Genomic DNA, 27,867 nt, shown 5'->3' on the forward strand with positions numbered 1-27,867 from the left:
AATTTTCAACATTGTTACGATATTGTGACATGCAGGATAAGAGTGCTACTGGAGTCATCGCATTTTTGCATGACAACGCTGGGAGTAATGTTCTCCCGAATGTATTCATTGAGATGAGTCTGTATTTGTCTGTACCATTGCCAGCTGTGAAGCAGAGAATTGTTCTGAAAGCTTGCCTGGGTGAAAACCAGTCTTTGGTCAAGGAGGCTAGAAAAAGCTTAATGCTCTTGCTGTTCTGATAATTGAATGTAATTTCCTTTGTAAACTCTTGTTTGAGCAAATAATAACTAAATTTGTGACACTTAAGGCTTGCAAGGTGCCAGTTTAAACATGCAGCATTTCAGGACTCAGTGTTTTTTACTTTTGATGTTTGTCCAGCCAGTCTACAATCTGTTCATTGTGTTCAATTTCCTTTTAGTCAGTAATATGCATGAGGTTAAAGCAGCAAAGAGTCCCGTGGCACCTTATAGACTAACAGACTTATTGGAGCATGAGCTTCTGTGGGTGAATACCCACTTCGTCGGATGCAGGACTCTTTGCTGCTTTTACAGATCCAGACCAACACAGCTCCCCCTCTGATACTTGACTACATGAGGTTGACTTTCACAAACCAGGTACTCTTTGGCTTTCATTCATACCCTGTTCACATGAAAGGGAACCTCCAAAAAACATTAGCCCAGGGGTCTCCAATTTCCTTAATTGGGCCCTGCTTAGGAACAATACATCTTTTAGGGGATTTCATCTGCTCTGTTCTCAATCTTTACATATGATTTAGTGATTTGATTGGGGAGCAGGGGCAGAGGGGATCTAGCGTTGGGAACGGATGGTGGCTTAATAAATTGAAATAACTAGCTGGGAGCTCAGAGCTGGCAGCTAGCCCTTGTAATGGTTCTGTATTAAAGGATTATTAATAATAATAAAAATATTCATGGATATTAACTACCAAGCTTGGAAGCTTAGCGTTACATTTCCTTGTGAAACGGAACCTCTGCCAGGCAGGTTAATGTTATTTTCCCAGGGAGAGCCCCAGGCACTCGTGGGGCGCTGGGTGCAGAGAGAACACAGCTCACTCCTACTAATGATTACCTGGCTGCTGCTCCGCACGCAGGGCCAGTGACCCCCGGGCAGGCTGACCCCGCCTGGGCAGGGCCGCGGCGGGTTAGCCCCAGGCCAGGGTGTTATTTCCCTCCCACGCTCACAGCTGACTGCGCCTGACCCATCCACGGCCCATGTGAGCCGCGGGATGGGGAATGGGAACTCCCCGCCCCGCCTCCCGTCCCGTCCCGGGGTGAGTGAGCCCCGCACCACGGGATGGGGATCCCCTGCGCAGGGGCGGCTCTAGAAATCGGGCTGCCCCAAGCAGCGCGGAGCGCTGCGCCGCCCTTCCCCGGTCCCGCGGCGGGTCCCCTCTTCCCGCGGCTCCGGTTGAGCTCCTGCCGGCATGCCTGCGGCAGGTCCACCGGAGCCCGGGACCAGCGGACCTGCCGCAGTCATGCCTGCGGGAGCTCAACCGGAGCCGCGGGAAGACGGGACCCGCCGCAGTCATGCCTGCGGCCGGTCCGCTCGGGCCGGGCTCCGGTGGACCTGCCGCAGGCATGCCGGCGGGAGCTCCACCGGAACCAAATGCCGCCCCCCCGGGAAACGGCCGCCCCAAGCGCCTGCTTGGCGCGCTGGTGTCTAGAGCCGCCCCTGCCCCTGCGGGTGCCTGACCCAGCGGCCATAAAAGCGGCCGCGGGGCGCTGCGGTGGCAAAGAGCTGAGCCGAGCCCAGATCCCAGCACCAGCCTCCACTGCCAGCCCGGACCATGAGCCGCCCCGAGAGCTTCGCCCCCGGCAGCGCCCTGCTGCTGCTGCTGCTGCTAGCGGCCTGCGCCGCGCTGTGCCGGGGTGAGGGGCTCGCTGCGCCGGGGGGCCTGGGACCGGGCTGGGGGAGTCTCGCTTCCCACTGGGGCTTGGAAGGATGGATCGGACCCAGGTGTCCGAGAGCCGCTGGATGCGGGGAGTCCCGGGGGGGGTGGATGGGACCCAGGTGTCCGAGAGCCGCTGGATGCGGGGAGTCCTGGGGGGGATGGATGGGACCCAGGTGTCCGAGAGCCGGTCGGATGCGGGGAGTCCCAGGGGGGATGGATGGGACCCAGGGGTCCGAGATCCGGCCGGATGCGGGGAGTCCCGGGGGTGGATGGGACCCAGGCGTCCGAGATCCGGCCGAATGCGGGGAGTCCCAGGCCCAGGGCGGAGGTGGATGGGACCCAGGTGTCCGAGAGCCGGCCGGATGCGGGAGTTCCCGGGCCGGGGGCATGGACCGGACCTAGGGTGTGTCCCGGGCCGCCCCCCTGCAGAGGATCTGGCCGCCGGCAGGAGCTGAGTCTTTCTCCCCCTCCCCGGGCAGGTGCCCCCATGGCCGGCGAGCTGCGGTGCTGGTGCCTGCAGACCGAGGCCGCGGTGATCCAGCCCAAGCGCATCGCCCACGGGGAGCTGATCCCCGAGGGGCCCCACTGCGGGGTGCCAGAAGTCATGTAAGTGTCGGGGCCCTGCTGTCCCCCCCCCAGCCTGCGCCTCCCTCCCCGCCCTCCCAGCCCCGCGCTCACCCCGCTCTCCCCTCTGCCTCCCCGCAGAGCCACCACGAAGCACGGCAAGAAAGTCTGTCTGGATCCCACCGCGCGCTGGGTCCAGCTGATCATCACCAAGATCCTGAACAGGTACCTGCCTGGGGGTGCTCCGGGTGCTCCCAGCAGGAGCCAGCTCTAATCTGGGCGCTGCCGGGTGTCGCAGGGGGTGTATCGATGTAATGAGCCGCCCCCGGGGGGGGGGGAAGGAAAATGGGACTTGGTTACAGCAAAAACAAACCCAAATCCCAGGCTTGGCTTCCTCATTGAGTTAATAACCCAACCCAGTGCACTGGCTGGAAGCGGGACTGGGCAGGCCAAAGACTGTTCTTTACAGAAATGTTTCCCCTCCATTTAATAGACTGTTTGTCATCATTCAGAAATTGTCCTGCGAATTGATTCAAGCATCAGCACAGGTTAATAGTCAAAGCCTATTAAAAGCGGAGCTGGATTCACCCTAGGACTGTGCATGAGATTTCCAGCCTTTAAAAGTGGTGTGATGAGCGTGCAACTTGGTATTGGCTACCCCAGGTGCTCCAAAGCCATGATATAGACACGCACGATTTTTCTCCACCCCTGGGCTGGCTGAAAAATATTAACAACATTTACAAAGCAATAGAAAGAAAAGTAAAAGCCTTACAAAGCCGCATGCAAATCAGGGCTTACTATTAATTTTCAGATATCTGATTAGTGTGACTTCTTGTGATTAAAGAGCCCATCCCAGCAACCTGGTGCTGGACCCAGTTCTGCAAACACTTACACCTCTATCTTCGTTACTAGCTTAATGAATAAAACTACAGGCATATTAGTCTGTGCATTGTAGAACTGGGTCCTAGATTGCTTTCTTTGATGCTACACTAACCCTATGTATTTCTGTTCTGTTCCAACACAAATGAAGGTAGTTTTAATGATGATTAGTATATCTCTATTGGTAGAAATTCATTTCCTAAAATTGACCTTATGTCTCTTGTAAATATAAAAAGCAAAACAAAACCAAATAACCTTTTAGTATCCAAGTGACTTGTCATCCATTCCCATTGGGTCCAGATTCTGCCACTCTTACTCATCCTGAGTAGTATCTCATTCCCCCAGAAGTATCACTGAAGTCAGCTACAACTGGTTCGTGTTACCTATTTCCCTTTGTCAGTCTGGCTGAGACAACCTTTACCAAATAACGGACCCTATGACTTCAAGGGAGAAAGCCTGGCTCAAAACACTCATTGTTCAAAGCAATATATAGCTGAGGGTTGTCAGTTATTTTGGAGTTCTCTGTTCACTTTTCAAAATACTAAGTGCTGAGATAACGCCATTCATGGCAAAACTATTTCCCTTTAAAGCCAGTCTGGGTCTTATCACATTGCCTGGGTGCATAAGTGCTGATTTTAGCTCATTTCATTTTCCTTTCAGTACAACATCGAAAAAATCATGAAGAAAACCTCTGATTTGCCTGCCAAGAAAATGGCATTTTGTGAGCCAGGGACTGCAAGAAAATAATTGTATCTGTGAGACACACTGAATTTGTGCTCCTCCTATTTATTAAATATTTGTTTGTAATACAGCAAGATTTTACTGTATTTATTTAAATATTACAGCATGCTTTGTAATTAAGGTGGCTACGTTAACTCCTCACTAAGAGGAAACAGAATCAGAAAGTAGGATTCATTGTGTGCTAGTAGCAAGCGCTTTTACAAGCAGTCCTTTTGTGGACCACTTCAGAAGATGATCTTACGGACATTCTCATCTCAACACTCTGATGATGTTCACTCTTTGGTTGTCTTTCTGCACACCATCAGGAAGAGCTCTGGACCACGGAAAAGAGTTTAGGAACCACTGTATTCACGTATTTCATGAAGGCATCCACTGTCTCCTGTGTAATACATGACAGCCCAGTGTTCAAAAGTAAGAGATGGATTTTTGTTTAGATTTTCATTTTTTTGATATAGCAGCCAAGGGAAGACTTTGCATAGCTAATCCCCCAAACATCTGATCAGTTCTGTTCTGCACACACTCCTGACTGTGATGGGAAAAAGCTTTCCTAGCTAATGTAGCAGTGCTTCTCGAACTGGGGGTCCTGACCCAAAAGTGGGGGTCGCGAGCCTATTGTAGGGGGGTTGTGAGATCATAACAATGTCACTGGGGAAAAGAGGAGCTGGGGGGAGGGGGAGGTACAGCAGCCATTGCTCTCTGGCTGCCCAGCTCTGAAGGCAGCGCCAGCAGCAGCAGCAGCACAGAAGTAAGGGTGTCAGTACGATACGGTGGCACTGCCTCCAGAGCTGGGCACCCAGCCAGCAGCTGCTAGTCACCCTGCTCGGAAGGCAGCACTGCCCCAGCAGCAGAGCAGCCTGAAGGGTGGCAATAGCATGAGTATACTGTACATACCCATGGGCACAATTTGCTATCACTTTTTCTGGGAGGTCGTCACAGCCCGAAATATTTTCCAAGAGGGGCCCAGCAAAAAGAAAAGTTTGAGAACCCCTGTAATATAGGAAAACTGTGAGAGAGGAGAAGCTTCGTCCAGACTCCGGTGGGTGTTGGACAGAGCCCACAGTGAACCCAGCAGTTGTTCTTTCCATCAGCTTCAAATTCACCCTCCCCAAGAGAAAAGCTCGTGTACTGAACTTGGTCATACAAGTGTCTATTGCTTTTGTCTAATCTCCAATGCTCAAATCTTAAGGGAGCTGGTGTATATTGCTCCCTGCAACCTTAGACGTGTTATGTCATTTAGGTACGGCACAATGTCCATTTGTCTATGAAAAATGCTGTGCTGCTGATGAATGGTTCATTTATTATGGACCGAATTCTGTCTTTGGATTCCATGTGCACAATTTCCCCTGTCTTTGTTCATGTTTCTGCCCGGCAGAAAATCTACACTGAAATGAAGTGGAATCTAAACTAATATTATCAAGGCCAGCTGTTGCAATCCTTACTAGTCAAAACTGACATGGAGACAAGTAAGGGCTTTAGGATTTGGCCACAAATGACGAATCAGATCCCTTTCTCCATGAGGACATAGTCATTAGGACTGTGACGCTGGAAAGCCAAGTGTCGGCTCCAGTCAGGGCCGAGTCAGCTGAGAACTGACAAACGCAGATGGAAGCCAGACCAATAAGTTAAATGTATAAGAATGGTATAAATGCATTGTTTCATGTACATGAACATATTTGGTATTAAAACTTCATGAAAACCAATGGGATGCTACTTGCATTATTTTCACTTCGGTGTATCCTGTTATAGTGGAATGGCAAACATGTACATTGTATATCTCCCCTTTCTAATTAAAAAACCCATCACATGAGAAAAAAACCTTGTGTAATGCAAATGAAGAACTTTAATAGGAAAGTGCTAATTCTCGCGCGTTTCAAAGCACGTGGTCATTGTGCGATCAGAGATCAAAGACTAAATGCACTCCTCTCTCTCTGCCAGCAAAGAAAGAGCCCATGTGGCTGGCCAAACTGTCTGTTTGTTTTGCTGTGAGAAGAAGCTATAAGTACAGACACAAAAGGAAAAGTTCTTCCTCTCTGGACTGTTTGTATTGTAATAGGGCAGAACAGCTGAACGAGAAGATGGAGATCCCCAGAGTTATCCTGGGTAGCCCCAAAAGACTTCTGAGAAAATGGCAGATCACAGCATCTCTGCTCCCATTTGAAATTATAGCCTGTGACTCACCCGTACATATATTTGTAACCTCTCAATAACTCTCATCACCCTTTAGTTAATTTACTACAGAATTAGCTCCCTGCATTGGCTTTGGTGTGAGACTAGGATGCAACTCGAGCTGGATGAGTGACTGATCTCTTGGGACTGGTGTTATCTGAAATATTTTGTGATTTTGGGTGTAAGTGACCATTGATCACACAGCACGGCTTGCCTGGGTAGCAAGACAGACACTTCAATGAGGAGACTGTCTGTGACTCCATTCTAAGGCTGCTGTGGTACTTTGGGAGTTCACGTTTGTTACTGGGTTAGGGGAACCTAATTATAGAACATATCACCAGGCTGGGGTGTCTGCCCTGCTTTTGCCAAGCTGCCCTGAGGCAGGCACTCACGGTTCTGAGTCACTCCAGACAGCATGACAAGGACGTCAGATGGTACAATTAAAAAAAACAACAACAGAATTTGAATGGCCATAATGCCATTTCTGAATCTCCTCTTCTTCCTGTCCTTGAATTCTTGCCTCGTTATATCACCTGATTTCCATCTGTAAACTCTGTAGGGCAAGGCCCCTATGTTGCACACATTTTGTAGTGTGTCTTGCATTTTAAGCACTAGATTATAACAGCGATGCTTACAAACTATGGAAGAAATCTATTCACCTTCTAAGAAGAATTCACCAAGTCAGATAATTTGCTCCCTTTTAAAAATTGCACCAGAGCATAAATATAACAAAAGATTGTTCCAGGCATTATCTGGGGATTAAATGGACCTTTTGATTCTGGAATTTCCATTGTATGCGCCTAATAGGTTTATTTAGTTTTTTAAAATAAATAAATGTTTTCTAAAATGTACCTGGCCTTTATTTCCATTCATTGGCATATATTACAAGGCTTGGTCTTAAATTATGCATGTAATTAAATCCTGTGAATTTGCCCAAAGGCCCAGCTACACTGTCTAAATTTGCACCGGGATGGAGTTATGGGCCGGAGTGTTTAGACTGAACCTTGTATCAGCTCACTGGGAATTCTGCACTCAGTGGTGGCTCGGTTGGGCTCTATGTTGCTTAAGTTCCATTTCAAGTGAAACAAAATGACTTGGGCAGTTGATACTTAGCAGCAGCTAAATTCTTAGGAATATTCACCCCCTCGGGAAGCTAAATTTGGTTATAAGCATCAAAAAGAAATAACTTTCTGTCTCTGAAATAAATATTAAAAGTATCGTTTGTAACCGCTCCATCTCAAAACATGTCCCCAGATTAAATTATGAGTTAGCATGACGATTTATCTTATATGGAATGGGGAAAAAGAGGATTCTTGCATAAGTCAAAATAATATCCAGCTCAAATCCTGATTGGATGAACCTTTTCTTTAGAGAAGTAGGGGAAGGCACATTACAAGCTAGCGCCTCACTGAACAGATCACCTACATTGGAAAGGCACAGAGGGAGCCTGAGTCTGGTCTTATTCAGTGGAGAGAGGGCGATAAAGGCCTGGGAAAGCCTGAATCCAAGGGAATTTAAGGTGAGTGAAACCACAGGTGGTCTAAGTGTGCTCTCAGTTTCACCAGTGGGGTACATCAAAGGGAGTGGAGTTCAGAAGTGAGATCAGGATCAGATCCCCGCTGTCTCAGAAGGCCCGGAAACTCACCTGCAATTCCAACTCTCCCACCTACGCCCCTGCTTCCGTTCTCTCTGACGCAAACACTTCTAATGCTGCACCCAGATCAGCAGAGCAACACTTTCCCTCCCTGAGCTACAAATATTTTTTCTCTAAATGAGTCTGACTCCTCCATATAAGCGAGGTTGTTAACAGAACTGGCTTTGGCCAGATCCAATCTGAATAAAGGAGGGGCAAACTCTGCTTACGCATCTCAGCCCTGGCATGCAACACACCTGCTCTTCAGGCTGACTCTCTCCTGAGCAAACCACCAGTTGTGCCAAATTACAGAGTGGTTTCATAAAGTGGGTCATGCAGCCTCCCAGGGCTTCTGACTTGAGGGGGTTGTTTTGCATTATGTAAAGTTCAATCGTTTTAGAACCCAATTAGCAGTGCCCATGGGATTGTCTCCTGAATCATTTGTTCATACACTCAGGGCAGACAGACATTGGACTGTCCCAACAGGAACGGTGGCCTATAGACAAGCTATTCTAGCAGTCTGTGTTCATTACATCACTGGTTGGTAATGCCACGGTGTTCACTGTTCCGCTGTACTGTACATAGGTGTTTGACACTAATGAATTAAGGGAACAGATTACGTAAAATCTTTGGAGCAGTGATTGTCTTCTTGTTTTGGGTTTGTACACGACCTGGCACAAAGAGGTGCTGGTCCATGATTGGGGTTCCTAGGCATCACCTCAATAGAAATAATTAATATTTTTAGAAATCAATTTTATACAGGCGATTGTGTATGTCCACACTAAGCGCATTTAGTCGGCGGAGTGCGTCCTCACTACAATGGCCAGCATTGACTTACGAAGCGGTGCACTCTGGGTAGCTATCCCACAGTTCCCGCAGTCTCCGCTGCCCATTGGAATTCTGGGTTAAGTTCCCAATGCCTGATGGGGCAAAAACATTGTCACGGGTGGTTTTGGGTACATGTCGTCAGTCACCCCCTCCCTCCGTGAAAGCAACGGCAGACAATTGTTTTGTACCTTTTTTCCTCAGTTACCCATGCAGATGTCATACCACGGCAAGCATGGAACCCGCTCAGCTCACTGTCACTGCTGCTGTTGTGGGCATGTCTACTGTGGGGGCTGCTGTGATCCAAGTAGCCAATTCAATCACTGATGCCCTGGTATCAAGGGTAGTGACTCTGGGAAACGTGCGGGCCTTTTTAGATTTTAGGTGCATCATATTCCTGTCCTTTGTCGCTGGTGAAGAAGTCTTGCAGCTGTACATTCCAGTCTGCTCGGCGCTGTAACATGCCATAGCACTTCTGTGGCTGATACATGTAACAGGTCCAGGGCTCTTGCTCTTTTGCCTTGGCCAAGGTACCTTGCCCTATCCGGACCTCCAAGCATTTGACACAGAAGCACCTGCAGCAGCTGGCATTGCTACACAGCAGCAGCTCCTTGGCTTCGCAGCAGACGGTGAAGTAGGACTGCTAACTGTCCTCGTCGGACATGTAGCTTGGCCGGGGGTTCTGGGAACGTCTTCCCTGGCCGGTTCGTAGCAACCTCCAGGGCATGGTGTACGGCTCCACCGCTTCCGCCGCAACTCTGCTCTCCTGCAACTCTGCTCTCCTGCTCCCCAGCGACCAGCTCAGGGGATCCGTTCATGAAGCCTGGACAGTAGTAAAGAGCAGTTCAACTATAGGCTGAGCAAGTGCAGAATGGTGGTAGAATGTGCCTTTGGAGGTTTAAAAGCTCGCTGGCGCTGTTGGTCAGACCTCAGCGCAACCAACATTCCCATTGTTATTGCTGCTTGCTGTGTGCTCCATAATACCTGTGAGAGTAAGGGGGAGACATTTATGAAAGGGTGGAAGGTTAAGCCAAATCACCTGTCATCTGATTTTGACCAGCCAGACACCAAGGCGATTAGAAGAGCACAGCAAGGCGCGCTGCACATCAGAGAGACTGTGAAAACCAGTTTCATGACTGGCCAGGCTTCGGTGTGACAGTTGTGTATGTTTCTCCTTGATCCAAACCAACCACCAACCACCCTCCCCCCTTTGAAATAAAGTAACTAGTGTTTTGAAACCAAGGATTCTTTCTTTATTAATTTAAAAAAATGAGATAACGGATAAGATAGCCCAGGTGGGGTCGAGGAGGAGGGAAGGACAAGGCCACATTGCTTATTCTAGCCACACTAAAAATCAAACTGTTTGAATGACAGCCTTCTGTTGCTTGGGCCATCCTCTGGAGTGGAGTGGCTGGGTGCCCAGAGCCTCTTTTCCCCCACCACCACCACGTTCTTGGGCGTCTGGGTGAGGAGGCTATGGAACATGGGGAGGAGGGTAGGCGGTTAGACAGTGGATGCAGCGGGGGTCTGTGCTCTTGTTGGTTTTCCTGCAGCTCCAACAGATGCTTCATCATGTCCATTTGCTCCCCCATTAACCTCAGCATCGTGTCCTGCCTCCGCTCTTCGCACTCACTTAATTCTTTCCTGGCCTCTGCCACTGAAGGCCTCCATGCATTAAGCTGAGCCCTATCAGTGCGGGAGGGCTGCATGAGCTCGGAAAACATGTCATCACGAGTGCGGTTTTTTCACCTCCAGTCTGCGATAACCTCAAGGATGCAGATGATAGGGTTTATGATTCTGGGGGGACTGCATGGTCACCTGTACTGCTGAGCTCGCCACGCTGACCAAACAGGAAATGAAATTCAAAAGTTCCCAGGGGCTTTTCTGTGTACCTGGCTAGTGCATCGGAGTTCAAAGTGCTGTCCAGAGCAGTCACAATGGAGCACTCTGGGAAAGCTTCTGGAGGCCAATACCATCGATTTGCATCCACGCTACCCCAAATTCGACCCAGCAAGGTCAGTTTTAGTGCTACTCCCCTCATTGGGGAGGAGTACAGAAGTTGATTTTAAGAGCCCTTTAGGTTGACAGAACGGGGTTGGTTGTGTGGACGCAGTCATTTTTAAATCGACCTAACATGGCTAAATTCGACCTAACCCCGCAGTGTAGACCAGGGCTAAGACCCTCAGTGAAAGCAGTGGTGTAACCACCGCAAGGGAGAGAACACAATAGAGGGGGCTGCAATAAGCTGTGTGGCTGCAAACAACAGACTTTGCCGGCATCAGCTAAACGACACACACGCCGTATCTCAGACTGAAGCCAGGAACTTTGACTTCAGCACCACAAAGCCCCTGCCTCTGGTAGCTAAAGAAGAGTGTTGGTCACCTGTGGTGTTCATTCTATGGATTAGGCCTTCTGGGGTTGCAGTCACGAGCAAGTGACATAGTTACACTCACTTGAGCAGGTCTGACATACAGATGGCATCAATACACACACACACTTAGCCAATGAAATTGCAGAAATTAAAAGGGCACCTGATAGCCTCTTGGTGCCTAGATCACAAAGACCACCAGCAATATTGACTGTATCTGCAATAAAACTGAGGCTGGACTAGTCATGGAGACTGTCCTCTCATCCCTAGAGATGGTCTTTTGAGATCAGCAAAAGGAGAAGTGTGCAGAAGCTGACCTGATCACTGGATAAAGAGAGGGATTGGGGCTACTGGGCTAGCCATCCAGTTTTTAATTATGAAGATGGGTTTTTAAATGTTTGAGTAAATTTGGGAATAGACGGTTATGACAAATTGTGGCTTTTTGCTCTGTCTCCAGAGCCTGGGATGGCAGCTCTGTTAATGGTGGATAGGCCAGGATGAAAGCTTCCGACCGAGGCTGAAGTGCAGTGGCTGAGGAGAACTCTAGGAATAGAAGACTGGAGTAGATGCCTATCCACTATGCTGTTGGCGATGCCATTCAGCGCCACACCTGAAAAAAATAGAGCACTTTGGGCAAACTCTGCTGACAACTGAAGTCAATGCTGGGTGCTGGGGGCTCACTCAGCCATTTTGAAAACCAAGTTACTTAATACAGGCAACTAAATATGTATTTAGGATCATAATTTTAGGCACCGCTAAAAAAATCCATGGCCTGTATTCAAAGAGCTATGGGCCACCGTTTCAACAGAGTTCATCACACGACAGCTCCTATTTGGAAATTCTGGGCTCTCCCCTTGTGTTTAAAGTGCCCATTCTCCAGTAGCTCTGGTGGATCCGCAGAGGGCAGGACTCTTTTGGAAATCTGACCATCTAAGTGGGAGCTGAGCAGTTTTGAAAATCCAGCCCAACGCTGCTTTTGGCTGTATTCTTCTAAGGATACCCAAAGTGTCCACTACAACGGCATCACTTACTGGGAGCAGGGACAGGCCCTACCTTGTCCTGTGTCAAGGACAAACAAAGTTAGCACAGCCGCTTTCTGATGCCCTAAAAAAACCCAAGAAGAATGTCTTCATTCCCCATCCAGAGTGTGACAGCGACATGAAACAAATTGCTGGGAAGTGGAAAATGTGGCTCGCACATTTATCCTTCCATTACAACATTCATTTTGTCCTCTCTGTGTCATCATTTCGAGCAGTTGGCACGCTACCTCCCTACAAAGACGCATGCTTGTGCAGTTACTCCCATTCCTGTGGTCTTCCCTGTTTCAGACACTTCAGCATGTCCGAGCATGAAATCTGATCCATTAACCTTTGCTGTGCCAATTTTACCGATACAATAGATTAACGTATTCACTGCTGCTCACTGCTTTAATAGGCACTGAACCACTCAGTCACTCTCATATTTCACCATCTCCTGGCTGTGTAATCACACATATGCATACATTGAGGCTTCTAATTATATAGTGGAAGAGTCTAGCCATGAGCTAATCCCAGTTTTGGAATCTAGATGTTGTGCAGATAATTTTCTAGTGTCATGCAGCTCTCACCCTGGAAGGAGTTCACTCTTTCAGGATGAGCACTCAGTTGTGGTTTCTATTTAACTTTGTGGACAGTGCCTAACCTGAGTCTGTGTTACCTTGAGATGAGTGAGTCTCAAATGATTTGAAGGCTCCTTATCTGAAAACTCTTATTATTAATTATTAATCATTATTATTATTGCAGTAGCACCTTGAAACCATAGTCAAGGGCCCCATTATGGTAGGTGCCATGGAAACATGGAGTAAATAATAAAAAGACCACCTTTCTGGCCCCACAGAGCCCTCATGGGTTGGAATCCAGGCCCCAAGTCAACAAGAGTTTTGCCATTTGCTTCAGTAGGGCAGGATTTCACCCCCTGGTGCGTAATGAAAATATACACAAATGCCTTTGGAGTAGAAAACCCACAAGATCAGATCAGCAGGCGTGAGGGAAGCTGGGGGAAGGACAGGGTATCTGCCTCCTGGAAAGAAAATTGATAAATGTAGGTGTCCATCATAAAAAAATGTTGTTGGTTCCTTTCGAATCCTGTTCCCCAATTCGTAGTGAAGATTGTCTCCTCTTTCCACCCCTCTGGCCCCAGGACTGATCCTTTGCTAGGGCATGCAGAGGTGCTGTGACAGTCAGCTGTGAAGTGGACGGGTAACAAGAAGGGCCTGTCTGCGTTAAGTAGGGTGTCTTGCCATGTAGGAGCAGCACCACCCAGGGTATTTCATGAGGCTCTGGGAAGAGCTCCTCACCTTGCTCTGCTCTCAGGCAGCACAAAAAGCAGCACACAGTTAACAGGAAGGCGATGCATGTGCAGAACTCTTGTGTGATGGGGAAAGAACACATAATTGTGGGTGGATGGCAGGGAGGTGCTGGGAGCAGGTTAGTAGCACAAATGAGAAGGGTTGGGAGAACCAAGGCAGAGTGGACTGGAGGAGAGAACAAGCCTGGCCTGGGAGAAGGAGACGGAGGACCCAGCTAGGGATGATCAGAGATGGGGAAATGGGCAGAAGGTGGTGAGAAGCAGATATGGAGAGTGTGGAGACCAACGGGGATGAGAAAGGGGCAGGCAGGGCAGGGATGATGTGTGTGAGACAGAACAGCAAGGGCAAGGGAAGCAGAGAAGGGGAAAAGGAAGAATGAAGAGAAAACAGGGAAAGAGGAGGAGACAGAATCAAACAAGCTTCACAGCCAGGCAAGAGGTGAGTTCCCTCTAGAACAGGCCTGCACAACTCGTAAAGCGGCGAGGGCCACATTACTCCAAAGAAAACAGCTGAGGGCCGAACTGCCCAAGCCCTGCGGAAACACCCCACCCCAGCACCTCCTGGCCTCCTGCCCCAGCGACGCCCAGCCCTGTGGAAACAAATCCTCCTTCCCCAGTGCCCCAAATTAGCTGTGGGCCAAAAAGGAAGGTTGGGGGTGGGGAGGTGATACTTTATTTTAAATCAACCAGGGGCTTCCAGCTGAAGAGGTGGCTGGGAGTCCTCAGGGGCAAATTAAAGAGCCCGGGGCTCCGGCGGCTGGGGGAACCCAGAGCTGTGCGGGGCTGGGGCAGGGATTTAAAGGGCCCAAAGCTCCTGCCACTGACGGGAGCTCCAGCCCTTTAAATCCTGGCCCCCCGCCCGGCTGCTGGAGCCCTGGCTGTGATTTAAAGGGCTCTGGGCTGCCCGTGGCTGGGATTCAAAGGGCTCTGGGCTGCCTGAAGCCGCGGGGAGCCCTGAGCCCTTTAAATCCCAGCTGCGGCAGGGATTGAAAGGGCTCTGGGCTGCCCACAGAGCGTGTGCGGGGGATTTAGAATCCCTCTGCGGACCGTATGTTGTGCAGGCCTGGGCTAGAAGAACTTATACAAGTTTCAGAGCTGGAGAAGCACTGGGGGGCTGAGCTGCCTGAGCTAAGGCAAGAGAGCTGGACATGGGTGGGAAGACAAAGGAGACACCCATGAGGGAGGGGATGCGGTGAGAGCTCCTTTCTCTTGGCATGGAGAGATTCCCTGAATGCATCCCTTTATCCAAACCCAACTTCTGGGCTTGGCTTGGCTTTCCTTCCCCACCCCCATTCCCTCACCTACTGCAATTGGAGACGCTGCCTCATCTCTGCCTGCTTACAACTCCCTGGCAGGCTTCAGGCGCTCAGCCTCCTTTTGGCTGCCAGCCATGCTGGGTAGTTGTGTAACGTGACTATTGCTGGCTCTGGCTCCAGGGGAATGTGCTCACTTTATTTTCTGAGCTGTGGTTAAATAATTGGTGTTTTCTTGGTGGCTAACTGCTCTGGATTCTGTGGTTACACACCATGATCGGACTTACTTGGAGTGATCTAGTTACTATTATTAGTTTGTTTCTTCCCTCCTTTCCTTTTCTCACCACTGGAATCATTTCGGCGTGTCTCCCACAAGGACGTTACGTTTGTTGCTTTGGGTTGGTTCACCACCTAGCTGCGAAACTGGGATGCCTTCTCCTCGGTTCGGTATGTTTGGGGGAGGACACAAAGCACAGGGCCTGCTCCTGTTCTGCCCAATCAGTGGGCCACACGTCCTCCTCCAAAGGGATGTCTGTGTTAAGTAGGATGTCTTGCCATGTAGGAGCAGCACCGCCCAGGGTATCTCATGAGGCTCTGGGGAAGAGCTCCTCACCTTGCTCTGCTATCAGGCAGCAAAATCACCTTATGCGCGATGCTGTTGGTATCCGGACTCCAGCCCATCTGGCTTAGTGTAGAGAACAGAGCTGTGGAGTCCTATCCCCAGACACTGCATCACTCCACTGTCCTGACTCTAAGATGAGCGATTTTGGGACCGTGCTCTAGAATCCCGTCGTACTTTTCTATACAAGGGATGGCGCACGCCTGTCCTCACTAGCCAGGGAGAAGATATCAGGACCTTGCCAGCAACAATTCTTTTGAACGCCTCACAAGTGCTAAGCAGATTCATGTTTTGCCCAAAACTGGACAAAACGTGGTGAACAGATCTTTAAAAAAAAAAAAAAAAAAAAAGCGCCCCAACCTTTCCATCTCCAGCATCAGCTCCTTCATAGCACAAGCCTCATTGAAGAACATTATGCAGACACCTCTGCTTCCACTGACAGCTCCTTTAAAGCCTGCAGTGTAATCTCAGGCCTTTTTCTAATACCATTTCAAAGCACCAGTAGACCGTGCGCGCTGTATTTGGCTCATGGGGACAGAGAGGATGACGCTTATCATCAGACATTTCCTGTCTTGCTATTTCTAAATGGTTTCCACTGGGCCTGATTCTGACCCCATTCTGATGTGGGCCCGATGTGAAGGGCATTGAGTGCTGTTGCCCAAATCTTGACCCCGATGCCAGGGCTGAGAAGCCGGGTGGATGTGCAGCCATGAAGGAAGAATTCTTCTCCCAGGCCAGCTGTGCTACCCAAACCCAGTGCCTGGAATATCCTCCGCAGCTCCTTTGCACTCTCTTCTGCAGGGATGGAGAAGGATCCATATAATAATGGATCCTTGGCCTCTGCCCATCACCCTGCCGGGCCACACCTTCCCATCACCTGTGCTGCAACTCATGCCCAGGTGAGAATACTCTGATTTGACCCCTCACACTCAGGCTCTCCCATCACATGGCAGAACCACATCACTAATTCTGCCTGGCAGGTCTCCACACCTGTGAAGGAATAGGGCTGGGATTCACCTTCAGAGCTTTTCGCAAAGTATTCCTGTTTCTAGTCCTGACTGCATCTTTCACGTGCCGGTGTTACCGTACGGTGAGTTTGTTATAGATCCCCACTGTGCCTGATCCACAGAGGATATGAGTCTGTTATTGCCTCCACTAGAGAACCTGGCTCTGAGGTTGTCATAAATAGTTAGTTAAAGGTTAAGTTTCCACCTGTAAAGGGTTAACATGGTACCTGGTGGGCACCTGACCTGAGGACCAATCAGGGAAGAGAATTTGAAATTCCTAGGAGGGAACTTTTTCCCTCTGTGTGTGTGTGTATTGTTCTTAGCCGTTTGGAGTTGCAAGAGTCCAGACGATTTAATCAAGTCTCTATAACTTTCCACCTTTCTGAGCTAAATTCTTCTAGTCAAGATAGTGAGTATTAGAAAGATACTTTGTGTCTCCATCTAATAATCCTATGTTTGCAATTCTGTGTGTTTGTTATTGATTATTCTTAATTCTGCCTGTATTGTTTGTACTGAGAAGGAGAGAGGATTCTCTCCAGAACTTAGCAAGGTTATACCCTATGAGTGTCCAGCTTGGGCTCATAGAGATTCTGTATTTTTCTTGTTTTTCTTTTAATAAATTCTTTCTATAAAGATTTGATTAAATCCCTCTACTGTGAATACAGGGGGTGGGCTAAGAAACTCTCTCTCGGTGGTGAGACGGCTTATCTCCGGGCAGAGAAGGGAGGGGGAAGAGAGAATTCCTCCTGGGTTTGAGTCAAACAGTTTGAATCAGGTACCTACCCTAGGATTTTAGGTGGGGGAATATATGCGGGTCCCCACATTGGAGCCCAAGAGTTCCAAGTGGGGGTGAGACCTATGACATGGTGAGCAGCGGTGAGGGATTTTTCTGAACCAGACAGGCATTGCTATTCTCTTCTCCTAAAGCAGGACTGCAGGTTAGGAGGGAGAGAGACCCCGAAGGCAAACAGACACAGGTTTTCTAACTGGTATTGTTAGAAGGAATCTTCAGCCAGGTTGGCTGGAGGTAATTAAGTTTTCCAGCAGGCTTTGTTGGAAGCAGTTTTTCTTTCTTGTTGCTTGGACAGGCAGCTTGAGGAAAAGGCAGTTTTCAAGCAGTTTTCAGGGTTAGAAGCAGTTGCAGCTACGTTGGCTGGAGGGAATACAGTTTTTCTAACCAGGCTTTTGTTACAAGGAACTCCCTGCTGAGAGGGTACTTAGCAATTGCAAGGGAGAGTTGCAGGGCAGGTTTCCACCTTCTTGGGAGCCAGGAGGAGGGGGAGATTGGTTTTTTTTTTTTTTTGGAAACAAATTTTCAGCTGGGTTTAGCTGAGGAAGATAAGGTTTTCTAACGGGCTGTGTTAGAAAAGAACTTTTTTTTTCTTCTTCTTTTCTTTTTTCTCCTTTTTCTTTCTGTCTGCTTGAAAACAGCTAGGAAAGAGGTGTAAGTTTTCTAGGAGGCTTGTTAGAAAGGACCCCCACTGTGAGGTACTTAGCAAGTGCTAGAAACAGGACAAACCAGTTTTTTTTTGGTCTTCTCAGTATATCAGCAAACAGCAGCTACACAAATGCAAATGAAAAGGTTTTGTTTCTTTCTATTCAGTCGCGAGTAGACAGGGTAGGAATTGGGAAGCAAGCAACCCAATTCACTCACTGCAGAGGGGTGTGGCCAGCACCAAAAAACACAAAGACATGAGTACCAGTCAAACAGCTAACCACAAGAGAGAGCTGGAGAAGCAACAAACCACAGGAGGGCGTTGGAGCTCCAGAGGGAAGCCCACCAGCAGGCCCTGGGATTAGCAAGAGCTAACCCACCTGTTCCAGCCAACCCTAACAGTCCTTCTCCAGGCACTGTTCCCCATCCCAAGAAATTTCCCACCTACATGGCAGGTGAGGACACTCGGGCCTTCTTGAAAATTTTTAAAAGGACCTGCCATGGGTAAAGCATCCCTGAAGACCAGTACAAGGACTGGTCAGGAAAGTGGACTTTTACTGTCTATGACAATTATTCCATCCCCATGCTACTGGGGGAAGACTTGGCCAACCATGTGCAGCTGGCTAAGAAAGGGGGAGTGGTCACCCGCAGCCAGGCCAAACAAGCAGGCACTCCCATCCCTGTTCCTGAGCCATCCACCAGGACCCGGTCTGTGTTACCAAAGACCCAGACCAAGGTGGTGAAACCGGATCCCATGCCAACAACTACAGCATCCATAGTACATCCAGTTCCAGGACCGGAACTGGAAGAGCAACCAGCGGCAAAACCAGCGCCAGCACTGAAGCCAGCGCTTGCAACTCCACCGCCAGGGGGCGCCAACGGGCCTGAACTGGCAGAAGCAGTAGACAACTCTACCCAAGAGGCTCAGCCAGAGCCTGAAATATCATCTTGTGCACCAGCGGAGAGCGGTTCACAGTCAACGGAAACAACATCATCACCTACATCGCTTCCAGAGGGACCAATTCCAAGTCCACAGTCTATGGAGGAACTGGTGTCTCCAGCTTCAAGGGAACAGTTCCAGACTGAGCAGGAAGCCGATGACAGCCTTAAGAAAGCTTGGGCGGCGGCACGCAGCAATCCACCGCCTCTCAGCTCTTCTACCCAATTCCAGTTTGTTGTAAAACAAGGACTTTTATATAAGGACATTCTTTCTGGTGGACACCAGAAAGGCCAGAATCCTCAAAAACAGTTGGTAGTTCCAACTAAGTACAAGCTCTTAAGCTTGGGCCATGACATCCCAGTGGTCATTCTGGGGTGAACAGAACCAAAGACAGGTTGGGAAAGTCCTTCCACTGGGAGGGGATGGGCAAGGACATTGCCAAGTATGTCCGGTCAAATTCATAAAAAGTGTTGTTCAATGTCAAATACCTTGTTGTTTACATACTTAGTAGTATATGTAATAGTGCATGTGTTTTGTTAATCTGTTTATTTTAAAGTTCTAGAAGGAAATCACCGCCAGTGTGGTTCCCCCACTGTCTGCGATTTGGGGGGCGTGTCATAAATAAACAGATCAGGGTTAAGGTCTCTTTTCCCTGGAAAGGGTTAACAAGCTCAGTAACCTGAGAAACACCTGACCAGAGGACCAATCAAGGAACAGATTATTTTCAAATCTCTGTGGAGGGAAGCCTTTGTCTGTGTTCCCTGTTTTGCTCAGAGAGCTCTCTTTGGATCTAAGAGAGGACAGTCATGTCTCCAAGTTCTCCTGGAGTAGTTTCTACTAGTTAATAGTGAGTATTAATTAGAAAGGCGAATTAGTCTTTTAAGTTGTTTTCTACATTTGCAATTGTGTGTTTGCTAAAGGAAATTCTTTATTCCTGTTTGCTGTTACTTTGCTTTCACTGAGAAAGAAAGGGGGAGGGGGGAATTCTCTCCAGAGATTGATAAATTTAGACCCTGTATGGTTCTATCTTGGATTACAGAGACAAATTACTTTCTTTTTATTCTTTAATAAATTCTTTTCTATTAAGGACTTGTTTGGTCTTTCCTTGGGTGGATTCTCAGGGAAAGAGAAGAGGGAGGTATCCCTCTGTAGTTAGATCCCGGTATCTCTCCTAGGAAAAGGGAGGGGGGAGGAAGCAGGGGGAATGGTTTATTTCTCCTGCGTGTAAGAACTCCATGGATTTGGGGTTCTTGGAATCCCCTAGGATTTTGGGGAAGGACTGTGTCTCAATCCACATATCTGATTGAGTGGTGGCAGCAAGAACCAGACCTAAACTAGGATTTTAGTTTAGAGGGAAACTAAGGCAGGTCCCCACATTGAAACCCAACAGTTCCAAGTGGGGGTGAGACCTATGACAGAGGTGACAACCACCATCTTGTCTGACAAAACTGGTGTTGGACCTGGGATCTTCAGAGCTAAAAGCCATGAGCTACTGAGCCCCCTAGCTAGGCCTGTAGCAGACTCCTATCCTATGTAGAAGGGGCACGGCCGGGGGGGGGGGGGAACCTGTAACACACACTCCCTACTGGATTACACAAGCCCTACTAGTGAAAACATCCCCACATTGCAAATTCTTCTTTGCACATCAGCAAAATCTGCAATCTTATTGCTCCAACAGTCACGGAAAGTGAACGCACAATGGGCATTAGCCTGGATGAAGGGAATTCAGTTCAAGCAAATATTTATCCGCCATTTTTGCACTTTAAGTACATCTCTAATTTCTCTGTCATTCAGTATGCGGAAGGTGTTTTTACAAGGCCTCAAAACTAGTTCAGGGCAGATTTAACTTTCAGGCCAAGATTCAGGTCAATTCTTGGGCAAGTTAAACACTTTGGTCACAGGGTTAAGACATTCTGACGCGTCACAATTGTCCTTCTGCCTTGCATTACGGCAAATGGGTTTAGTTAGTTACAACACAGGAAAGTGAACTGGAAGTGACTGAGGAAATAGGCTCCTACTCCCTGAATAATATTGCTGAAGTTACATGTTTGTTGACAAGTCATGTTTGCTGATCAAGGAGATCTTCCTTCTAGATGTCATTAAGCAATTCCCAAGGGTGTCTTTTAGCTCCTTCATGCAATGGGTTGCTGCTGCCTCTTTCGTGAGTTAAGATTACCTCATTCCTGGAGGATGCCTGAAACTCAACTTCATCTTTAAAAAATAAATGTATCTTAAACAGAAGCTCTGATGAACTAATGCTGTATCATATTGGAATTCACCAAAAGGCAAGTTAGTGACACATTTTTTTTCAGGGTGAACCTTCAAGTAAGTACGTGTCGGTTGACATAGTAGGAATGATTTTTCCTTTAAAAATGCACTCACATATTTTGTCCCACATGGGATGGGAACTGTCTAGCAAGGACTGTAACACATGTCAAAAGAGGTCTTGCCAACTTTCCATTCAGCTGCATGAGACTTTACACAACTGTTGCTGGAAATACAGTTATTCCATTAAAAGCCGAAGTCCCATACTGCGCTCTGGCCTCACTAGGGAATATCCAATTGTCCAAGATTTGGAAGTAGCATGGGTATTTTCTTAAAACTGACAGAATGTTTCATAATTCCAAGTAAAATTAGATTTTACTACAGGTGGCTTGGTTATGGTTTTGTTTGAACTTAAAGAGCATATTTCATATACTAGAGTTCTCAGCTACTCTTTTATCAAAAAATATATCACTTGCTAAATGCAGGCAATAAATAGTTTTGCTTGATGATATCTGTGATTTCAGATTTTAACAAACTATTGCACACATTTGACAAGGTGGCAGAAAATTGATTGTACTTAAGAAAATACTGCTGAAGATTTCTGTGTGAAACCAGTGGAATTGGAGGTACCTAGAAGAGGTACTTATACTCCCCAGAGAACTTGTTACTGCTGTACGCTTTGCATGTCTATTATTAATTTATGACATACTTGTGTCACTAGACCTGCTAGGGGACAAAAACTGCTGCTTACAGGATTTACAGTTCTGTTCCTGCTACAGGGCATAAATCATTCTATATGACAAAATTCCCCCTCTGTAAGAAACATATAAGAAAGTTGGCTACCCTGCTCTACCAGCTGTGATTACTGTTGCCAGAACAGGCCCAAAATGTGTCATTCAAAAATTTTCATGAAATAAACTAAAAATAAAACCTGCTCCATTTAAACATCAATAGTTTCTCATTCTTTGTCCACCTAGAGCACCAACTGAAGTCAATGGTGAAATCCTGACACCACTGATGTCTATGAGAGTCTTGCCACTGATTTCAAGGTCGCCGGGATTTTGCCCACTGGCCCATTCTGCTCCTACTGAACCCAAGATTTGCTGTTAATTTCAATTGGACCTGGATTGAGTCCCAGAACAGACCTGCTATTGATTTGTTATTTTGAAATGGGAGAAAAGATGGTCACACAGCCTCTTTGCTGCATGAAGAAAATTAAATTGAAAATGTTACCAAAGGAACAAACTTGACACACGTTGCCAGATATTATAAACTGGGTTGGCAGAAAGACCCACACAATTCCCAGAATTGCTCTAGCTTTGGAAGATGCAGCATTCCTGGGGATTTTCAGTGCACAGCTACTTGTGTGTAAAACTGTTCCCTGCAGTTTGGAATGTGTTGTCATTTTCAGGTGTTTCTGTAATTTGCCCATAAGGTTGCAGAGCAAGAACCGTTTAGGGCTGCCATAGCTGTCAGCTGAGATAGACATCTCACTCCCTGCTCAACTACATTTTAGGCATTAGTGTAATCTAAATAAATAATAAGGTTATGTCAATGATGTGGGATGAATGATTTCTCCCATCCTACTATGTGCTTTCAGTCATTTGCAATAAACCAGATATGGAGTTTTAGCTTCCATAGAGAACAGTGAAATCTGAGCTCCTCATCAGATGAGGAGGAAGAAGACCCCTGGATTAATTTAACAGCTAACTGTGCTTGCTGTGCCAATAAGTACATGACCTCCCAAATGTCACTATACTGTTTACATTCTTAGCTTCCCCTTTCTGTAAAAATTTTGCAATTATGGAGAGCGTGAGCCTGCAGATGTAAAAATCCCTGCAGAGCCATACTGCTTCCTATCAAATCATGCTGATGGTGCAGACTGATTGTGCAAATGCTGCCGTCGAGTGTTAGAATAAGTGAACTAATTTCATAGAGGGAGCGTTAGAGGCCTAATAAAAAGCTATGCCACCGAATGGAGCAGCAATGGGCACTAAGATCCCAGGAACTAGCCAGGGCTGTCCAGAGGATTCAGGGGGCCTGGGATCTTCGGCCACATGAAGCCCCCACCACTGAATTGCCACCGAAGACCCAGCACTTCGGCGGCGGGTCACGAGGTGGAAGGACCCCCGCCGCGGGTCTTTGGAGCACTTCAGCAGTGGGTCCCGGGGTGGAAGGAGCCCCCCGCCGCGGGTCTTCGGTGGCTCTGGTACATTAAACACGAGAGACAAATCTGCCCCCCCCCTACACCTGTTCACCCAGACCGGCTTCGCTGTAACCAAGGGCAAAATTTGATACATGGCGTCATCACCTTTACCTGATGCGTCCAGGCCAAACCCTACGTGCACTGTGCGGGTCTGCCCCTGCCTTCATTACACAAGGGGCACAGGGTCTGCCCCCGGCACTGCCCGGCAGCCTACTTGGTTGTCATTACATATTGATCCAGGAGTAAAATGCCGTGAGAAAGAGGAAATACTTCTCCCAAGTGAGCCCAGAGCTCTCCTCACCCCCACCAGATCACTGCTACTCGGCTCCGGGCTGATACCGATTTTGGAATTGAAGGAGTTCGAAGGACACAAACTCCAGCAGGATTCTGGGCCCAACTATGTCGTCATTCCCCCCCCCCAAGCTGAGCAATCACAGGACTGTGCATATTTCAGACCCCCCAGGTTGGTGGCTGCGCCCAGTTCCCTTCCCCACCCCAGGGCCGCCCAGAGGATTCCGGGGGCAGCTGGGGCCCTTCCGTTCCGGACCTGCCACCGAATTCCGCCGAAGACCAAGCTGAACTTCGGTGGCGGGTCCCGCTTCGGTGGTAATTCGCCTGCGGGGGGTCCTTCCACTCCGGGGGGAAGGACCCCCCGCCGGCGAAGACCGGGAGCAGAAGAAGCTCCTGGGCCCGGCCCCGCAAGAGTTTTCCGGGCCCCCTGAGCATGTGAAGGACCCCGCTCCAGGGGCCCCGAAAAACTCTCGTGAGGGCCCCTGTGGGGCCCGGGGCCTGGGGCAAATTGCCCCTCTTGCCCCCCCTCTGGGCAGCCCTGTCCCTCACTCCCCCCAGAGCGATTCACTGGCTAGGACGGGGGTGGCCGAACGGTCTGACCCTTCGAGCTACATGTGACAAGGTTCAGAAGTTCCAGAGCCGGTGGCACCTGCCGGGGCTCAGCTCAGCGCTTCAGTCTTGGGACCCGTCCTGCCCTGGTGAAGCCCCCAAACCGCCTCCCCGCTGGGCACAAGCCAGAGGTGATGGGGGCACATGGGGGTCACATGCGCCCCCAGACTTTTGCCCGGGTTTGCTGGCCCTGCTCGGTCACATGGTGCCACCAGGCTCCCTCCAGTCAGGGCAGCTGCTGGAAGCGGCAAGCCGGGAGCTGCGGCCTGGGAAGAGGCAGCAGGAGCAGCTGGGAGCTGCAGGGACCCGCTGCCTTTGCTGCTGCCGCTCCGCGTGGAGCTAAAGCGGCGCCCGGTCCCCGCAGCTTCCCGCTGCTCGCCACTGGCAGCGAACGCCTGGGAGCGGCGGGGAGCGGCCCCGAGCCCGGGTAAGGCGGCAGCGGAGCCCGGGGGGCAGGACTCCCGCTGCCGGGATGGGGACAAACCTGTCAATTGCCCCGGCCCCCAGCGGGCCCCGGTTCTCGCTGCCAGCAGCCCCTGGCCCACCCCACGGCAGGGAACTGGGGGGTGTCAGCCCCTGTGGCCCCCCCGGGCTACGAGACCACGTGAAGCTGAGACCCACCAGCGACCTCCTCCCCCGGCTCCGCGCGCTGCGCTCGGCCGGCCCGTGGGGCCCCGGCGGGCTCCGCTCTCCTGCGGCGGGGCGCGGCCCGGCTGAGCGGCAGTGGGAGCCGGGAGCTGCGGCCGCTGCGCTCCGGGCGCCCTGGCGGCGCCGGGCGGGATTTCCTGGCGCAGTTCCCAGCTGAAGCGGGTTTCTCCGGCCGCTCCGCCCCCTCTGCCCCGGGGATTTCCCGGCCGGGTCCCGCGGGGATAAAAGCGGCCGCGGGGGGCTGCGGTGGCTCAAAGCTGAGCTCAGCCCAGATCCCAGCATCAGCCTCCGCCGCCAGCCCGGACCATGAGCCGCCCCCGGAGCTTCGCCCCCGGCAGCGCCCTGCTGCTGCTGCTAGCGGCCTGCGCCGCGCTGTGCCGGGGTGAGGGGCTCGCTGCGCCGGGGGGGCCGGGACCGGGCTGGGGGAGTCTCGCTTCCCACTGGGGCTTGGAAGGACGGATCGGACCCAGGTGTCCGAGAGCCGGGCGGATGCGGGGGGTCCCGGGGAGGTGGAGGGGACCCAGGTGTCCGAGAGCCGGCCGGATGCGGGAAGTCCAGGGGGGGATGGATGGGACCCAGGTGTCCGAGAGCCGGCCGGATGCGGGGAGTCCCGGGGGGGATGATGGGACCCAGGGGTCCGAGAGCCGGCCGGATGCGGGGAGTCCCTGGGGGAGTGGATGGGACCCAGGTGTCCGAGAGCCGGCCGGATGCGGGGAGTCCCAGGGGCGGGGGTGGATGGGACCCAGGTGTCCGAGAGCCGGCCGGATGCGGGAGTCCGGGGTGGATGGGACCCAGGTGTCCGAGAGCCGGCCGGATGCGGGGAGTGCCCGGGCCCGGGGGCATGGACCGGACCTAGGGTGTGTCCCGGGCCGCCCCCCTGCAGAGGATCTGGCTGCCGGCAGGAGCTGAGTCTTTCTCCCCCTCCCCGGGCAGGTGCCCCCATGGCCGGCGAGCTGCGGTGCCAGTGCCTGCAGACCGAGGCCGCGATGATCCAGCCCAAGCGCATCGCCCACGTGGAGCTGATCCCCGAGGGGCCCCACTGCGGGGTGCAAGAAGTCATGTAAGTGTCGGGGCCCTGCTGCCCCCCCCCCCAGCCAGCCTGCGCCCCCCTCCCCGCCCCGCCAGCCCCGCGCTCACCCCGCTCTACCCTCTGCCTCCCCGCAGAGCCACCACGAAGCACGGCAAGAAAGTCTGTCTGGATCCCACCGCGCGCTGGGTCCAGCTGATCGTCACCAAGATCCTGAACAGGTACCTGCCTGGGGGTGTCGCTCTCCCTGTTGTGCCAGCGGCCGGTGTCTGCACCCTTCGCCATGACCCCGGGCTGCTACCTGGGGCTGGTGGGGTCCCTGGCACTAAACGCCATTGATGGGCTGGATCAGCACTGCCCCTGTTCCCCGTGACACACACAGCTCCCAGGGGGGCAGCCGGAGGCGAGTGCACAGGGAATGCAGGCGGGGGGCCTGTGGAGGGGAAAGGCACCAGCAGAAATGAGCCCAGGTGAGGTCTTTCCGGATGTCACTTTTAACCTGTGTTCTGTTGTCTGACTGTTGCAGTAAATCTACCAAGCTGTGAGGGGAGCAGAGGAAATGACCAAGGCACCACAACAGAAACTACCTGCGTGTGAGAGAGAGACTGGTAACCTGAGGCTGGACAGCTCGCCATGCTGAACTCTTCTTTTGAGAGTCTGAGAGACCAGCCTGCTCCATTCAACTGCAACCTGTTCCACTGAGTTATTGCAACCTGTGCTTATTTGTGTAGTTATTAATACATCTCTGTAGAGCTCTGCGACAGCTAGGTATTGTGTCAAGCCCTTTAGATCTTCCTGATCACCTGAAGGGATAATGCTGCAGCAGTGGCTCAAGAAATGGCTGCTTGTTAATCTAGTGCACATTCCCAATAGCCCATCCCCTCAGCTCCTCTGAGCAGCTCGAGATGGACAGTACGGTGAAGCTGTGCCTTTCACACTGTGGCTGTGCAGGATGTCTGCTGGCTTGTGAATAACCAGAGCTTCAGATTCTGGAGCTGCCAAGCATTTAGCCTCTGAGCCCACAAATATGGAGGATTCCAAAGTGAAATCCAATTAGAAGAATCACAGTAACTTGCTACAGTCCTGAAATGTGCTGCCAAGGCACATGTCCCTGGGACACACAGTCATTTGCTTGGTTGGGTGAAACAGACTAACAGCTGCTCTCCTTTCACAGAAAAGCAATCTTTATGAGAATGTGGCTTCCAGTCACTAGCTGAAGTTTCTGCAAACTCTTTAGGGTTGGTTTGATGTGTTAAATTATTTCTATGCAATTTAAATATTTGGCATTTATGCTGAAGGTTTAAGAACAGTAAGGTTCTGAACACCCTTGGACATTTTATGTCTGCATTGTATGACATACTGTCATGTTCTGTGTAGAAGTGGTATTACAAATTGTACTGTACTAAAATGCAGTAATTGTGAGACTGGTGGGAGTTACACATGAAATACATATTTTCTGATTAAGAGTGGTTGAGTCGTCAACTCAGTGAAGTGTTCATGTCCATGTATCTGTCCCAGTAGGACCCTGGGAAAAGTGTGGTATGGGTGGGAATTGGTATAGGATACACCCCTGCCTTCAAGCTTCATCCCTTTCCCTATTTTATTTAATGTTTGTCTGCATTTAATAGACTCTTGGGTCCAGAGTTGCAATATTTAAACGCCTCATCTGCAGACCTCATTGTGAAGGGAAATTCAGCCTCAGAAAGTGGTTTGTGGCTATGAAAGCTGCAAGGACTTGCACATTTTCTTAACTTGCTATGAGACTACTCATGTGTTTAAAGCACTCTGCGAGATCAGGCACATAGTGATTCTTTGCTGTTATAGGAAACAAGACAGCTCCAAGGAAAAAGAGCATAGAAGACACTTGCTTTATATATAAGTAATTTTCAGGGCATGTGCATGCTCTAGCTGTTAAGAATCCCCACTCTCTGCCTTTTTTTTTAAACTGTAGACATTTGTAAAAGCGCAGTGTCCCTTTATCTGGTTCCATCCTAACTGTGTTTCATGGAGGATATTCCCAGAAGGAAGTGTTAGACCCATAGGCACAGACTCACGCCATCGTCCATGGACATATAATTGAGTGGGTGAAAGATCAACTGCTGCTTCCTTATGGAATTGGGGAGGCTTGCTGCGTTG

General features: G+C 50.1%; 2 protein-coding genes across 3 annotated transcripts; both read left to right on the forward strand.

The window, feature by feature from the left end:
* The first annotated feature begins 1,785 nt into the window (after positions 1–1,785).
* Positions 1,786–27,676, forward strand: LOC120405710 (growth-regulated alpha protein-like). 2 transcript variants are annotated; one of them, XM_039539414.1, is made up of 4 exons: positions 1,786–1,886; positions 25,638–25,764; positions 25,869–25,952; positions 26,258–27,676. In XM_039539414.1, the coding sequence occupies exons 1-4, from the start codon at positions 1,805–1,807 to the stop codon at positions 26,274–26,276; spliced, it is 312 nt and encodes a 103-aa protein (XP_039395348.1). In that variant the 5' UTR covers positions 1,786–1,804; the 3' UTR covers positions 26,277–27,676. The 2 variants fall into 2 exon arrangements, with proteins under 2 accessions (XP_039395348.1, XP_039395349.1); XM_039539415.1 differs by lacking the exon at positions 1,786–1,886 and adding an exon at positions 24,950–25,086.
* Positions 2,394–4,086, forward strand: LOC120405711 (interleukin-8-like). Its single transcript, XM_039539416.1, has 3 exons — positions 2,394–2,515; positions 2,615–2,698; positions 4,013–4,086. Exons 1-3 carry the CDS (start codon positions 2,397–2,399, stop codon positions 4,032–4,034), a joined length of 225 nt encoding a protein of 74 aa, XP_039395350.1. The 5' UTR covers positions 2,394–2,396; the 3' UTR covers positions 4,035–4,086.
* Positions 27,677–27,867: the final 191 nt, after the last annotated feature.

Source organism: Mauremys reevesii, linkage group 5 (genome assembly GCF_016161935.1).
Source record: "Mauremys reevesii isolate NIE-2019 linkage group 5, ASM1616193v1, whole genome shotgun sequence".
NCBI classification, from domain to species: Eukaryota; Metazoa; Chordata; order Testudines; family Geoemydidae; genus Mauremys; species Mauremys reevesii.

What these genes read in the sequence shown, in the direction of transcription:
- LOC120405710 (XM_039539414.1), top strand. Translation starts at nt 1,805, where the DNA reads ATGAGCCGCCCCGAGAGCTTCGCCCCCGGCAGCGCCCTGCTGCTGCTG. An exon ending in CTGCGCCGCGCTGTGCCGGG is followed by an intron (nt 1,887 to 25,637) that starts GTGAGGGGCTCG and finishes CTCCCCGGGCAG; the next exon opens with GTGCCCCCATGGCCGGCGAG. An exon ending in TGCGGGGTGCAAGAAGTCAT is followed by an intron (nt 25,765 to 25,868) that starts GTAAGTGTCGGG and finishes GCCTCCCCGCAG; the next exon opens with AGCCACCACGAAGCACGGCA.
- LOC120405711 (XM_039539416.1), top strand. Translation starts at nt 2,397, where the DNA reads ATGGCCGGCGAGCTGCGGTGCTGGTGCCTGCAGACCGAGGCCGCGGTG. An exon ending in TGCGGGGTGCCAGAAGTCAT is followed by an intron (nt 2,516 to 2,614) that starts GTAAGTGTCGGG and finishes GCCTCCCCGCAG; the next exon opens with AGCCACCACGAAGCACGGCA. An exon ending in ATCACCAAGATCCTGAACAG is followed by an intron (nt 2,699 to 4,012) that starts GTACCTGCCTGG and finishes TTTTCCTTTCAG; the next exon opens with TACAACATCGAAAAAATCAT.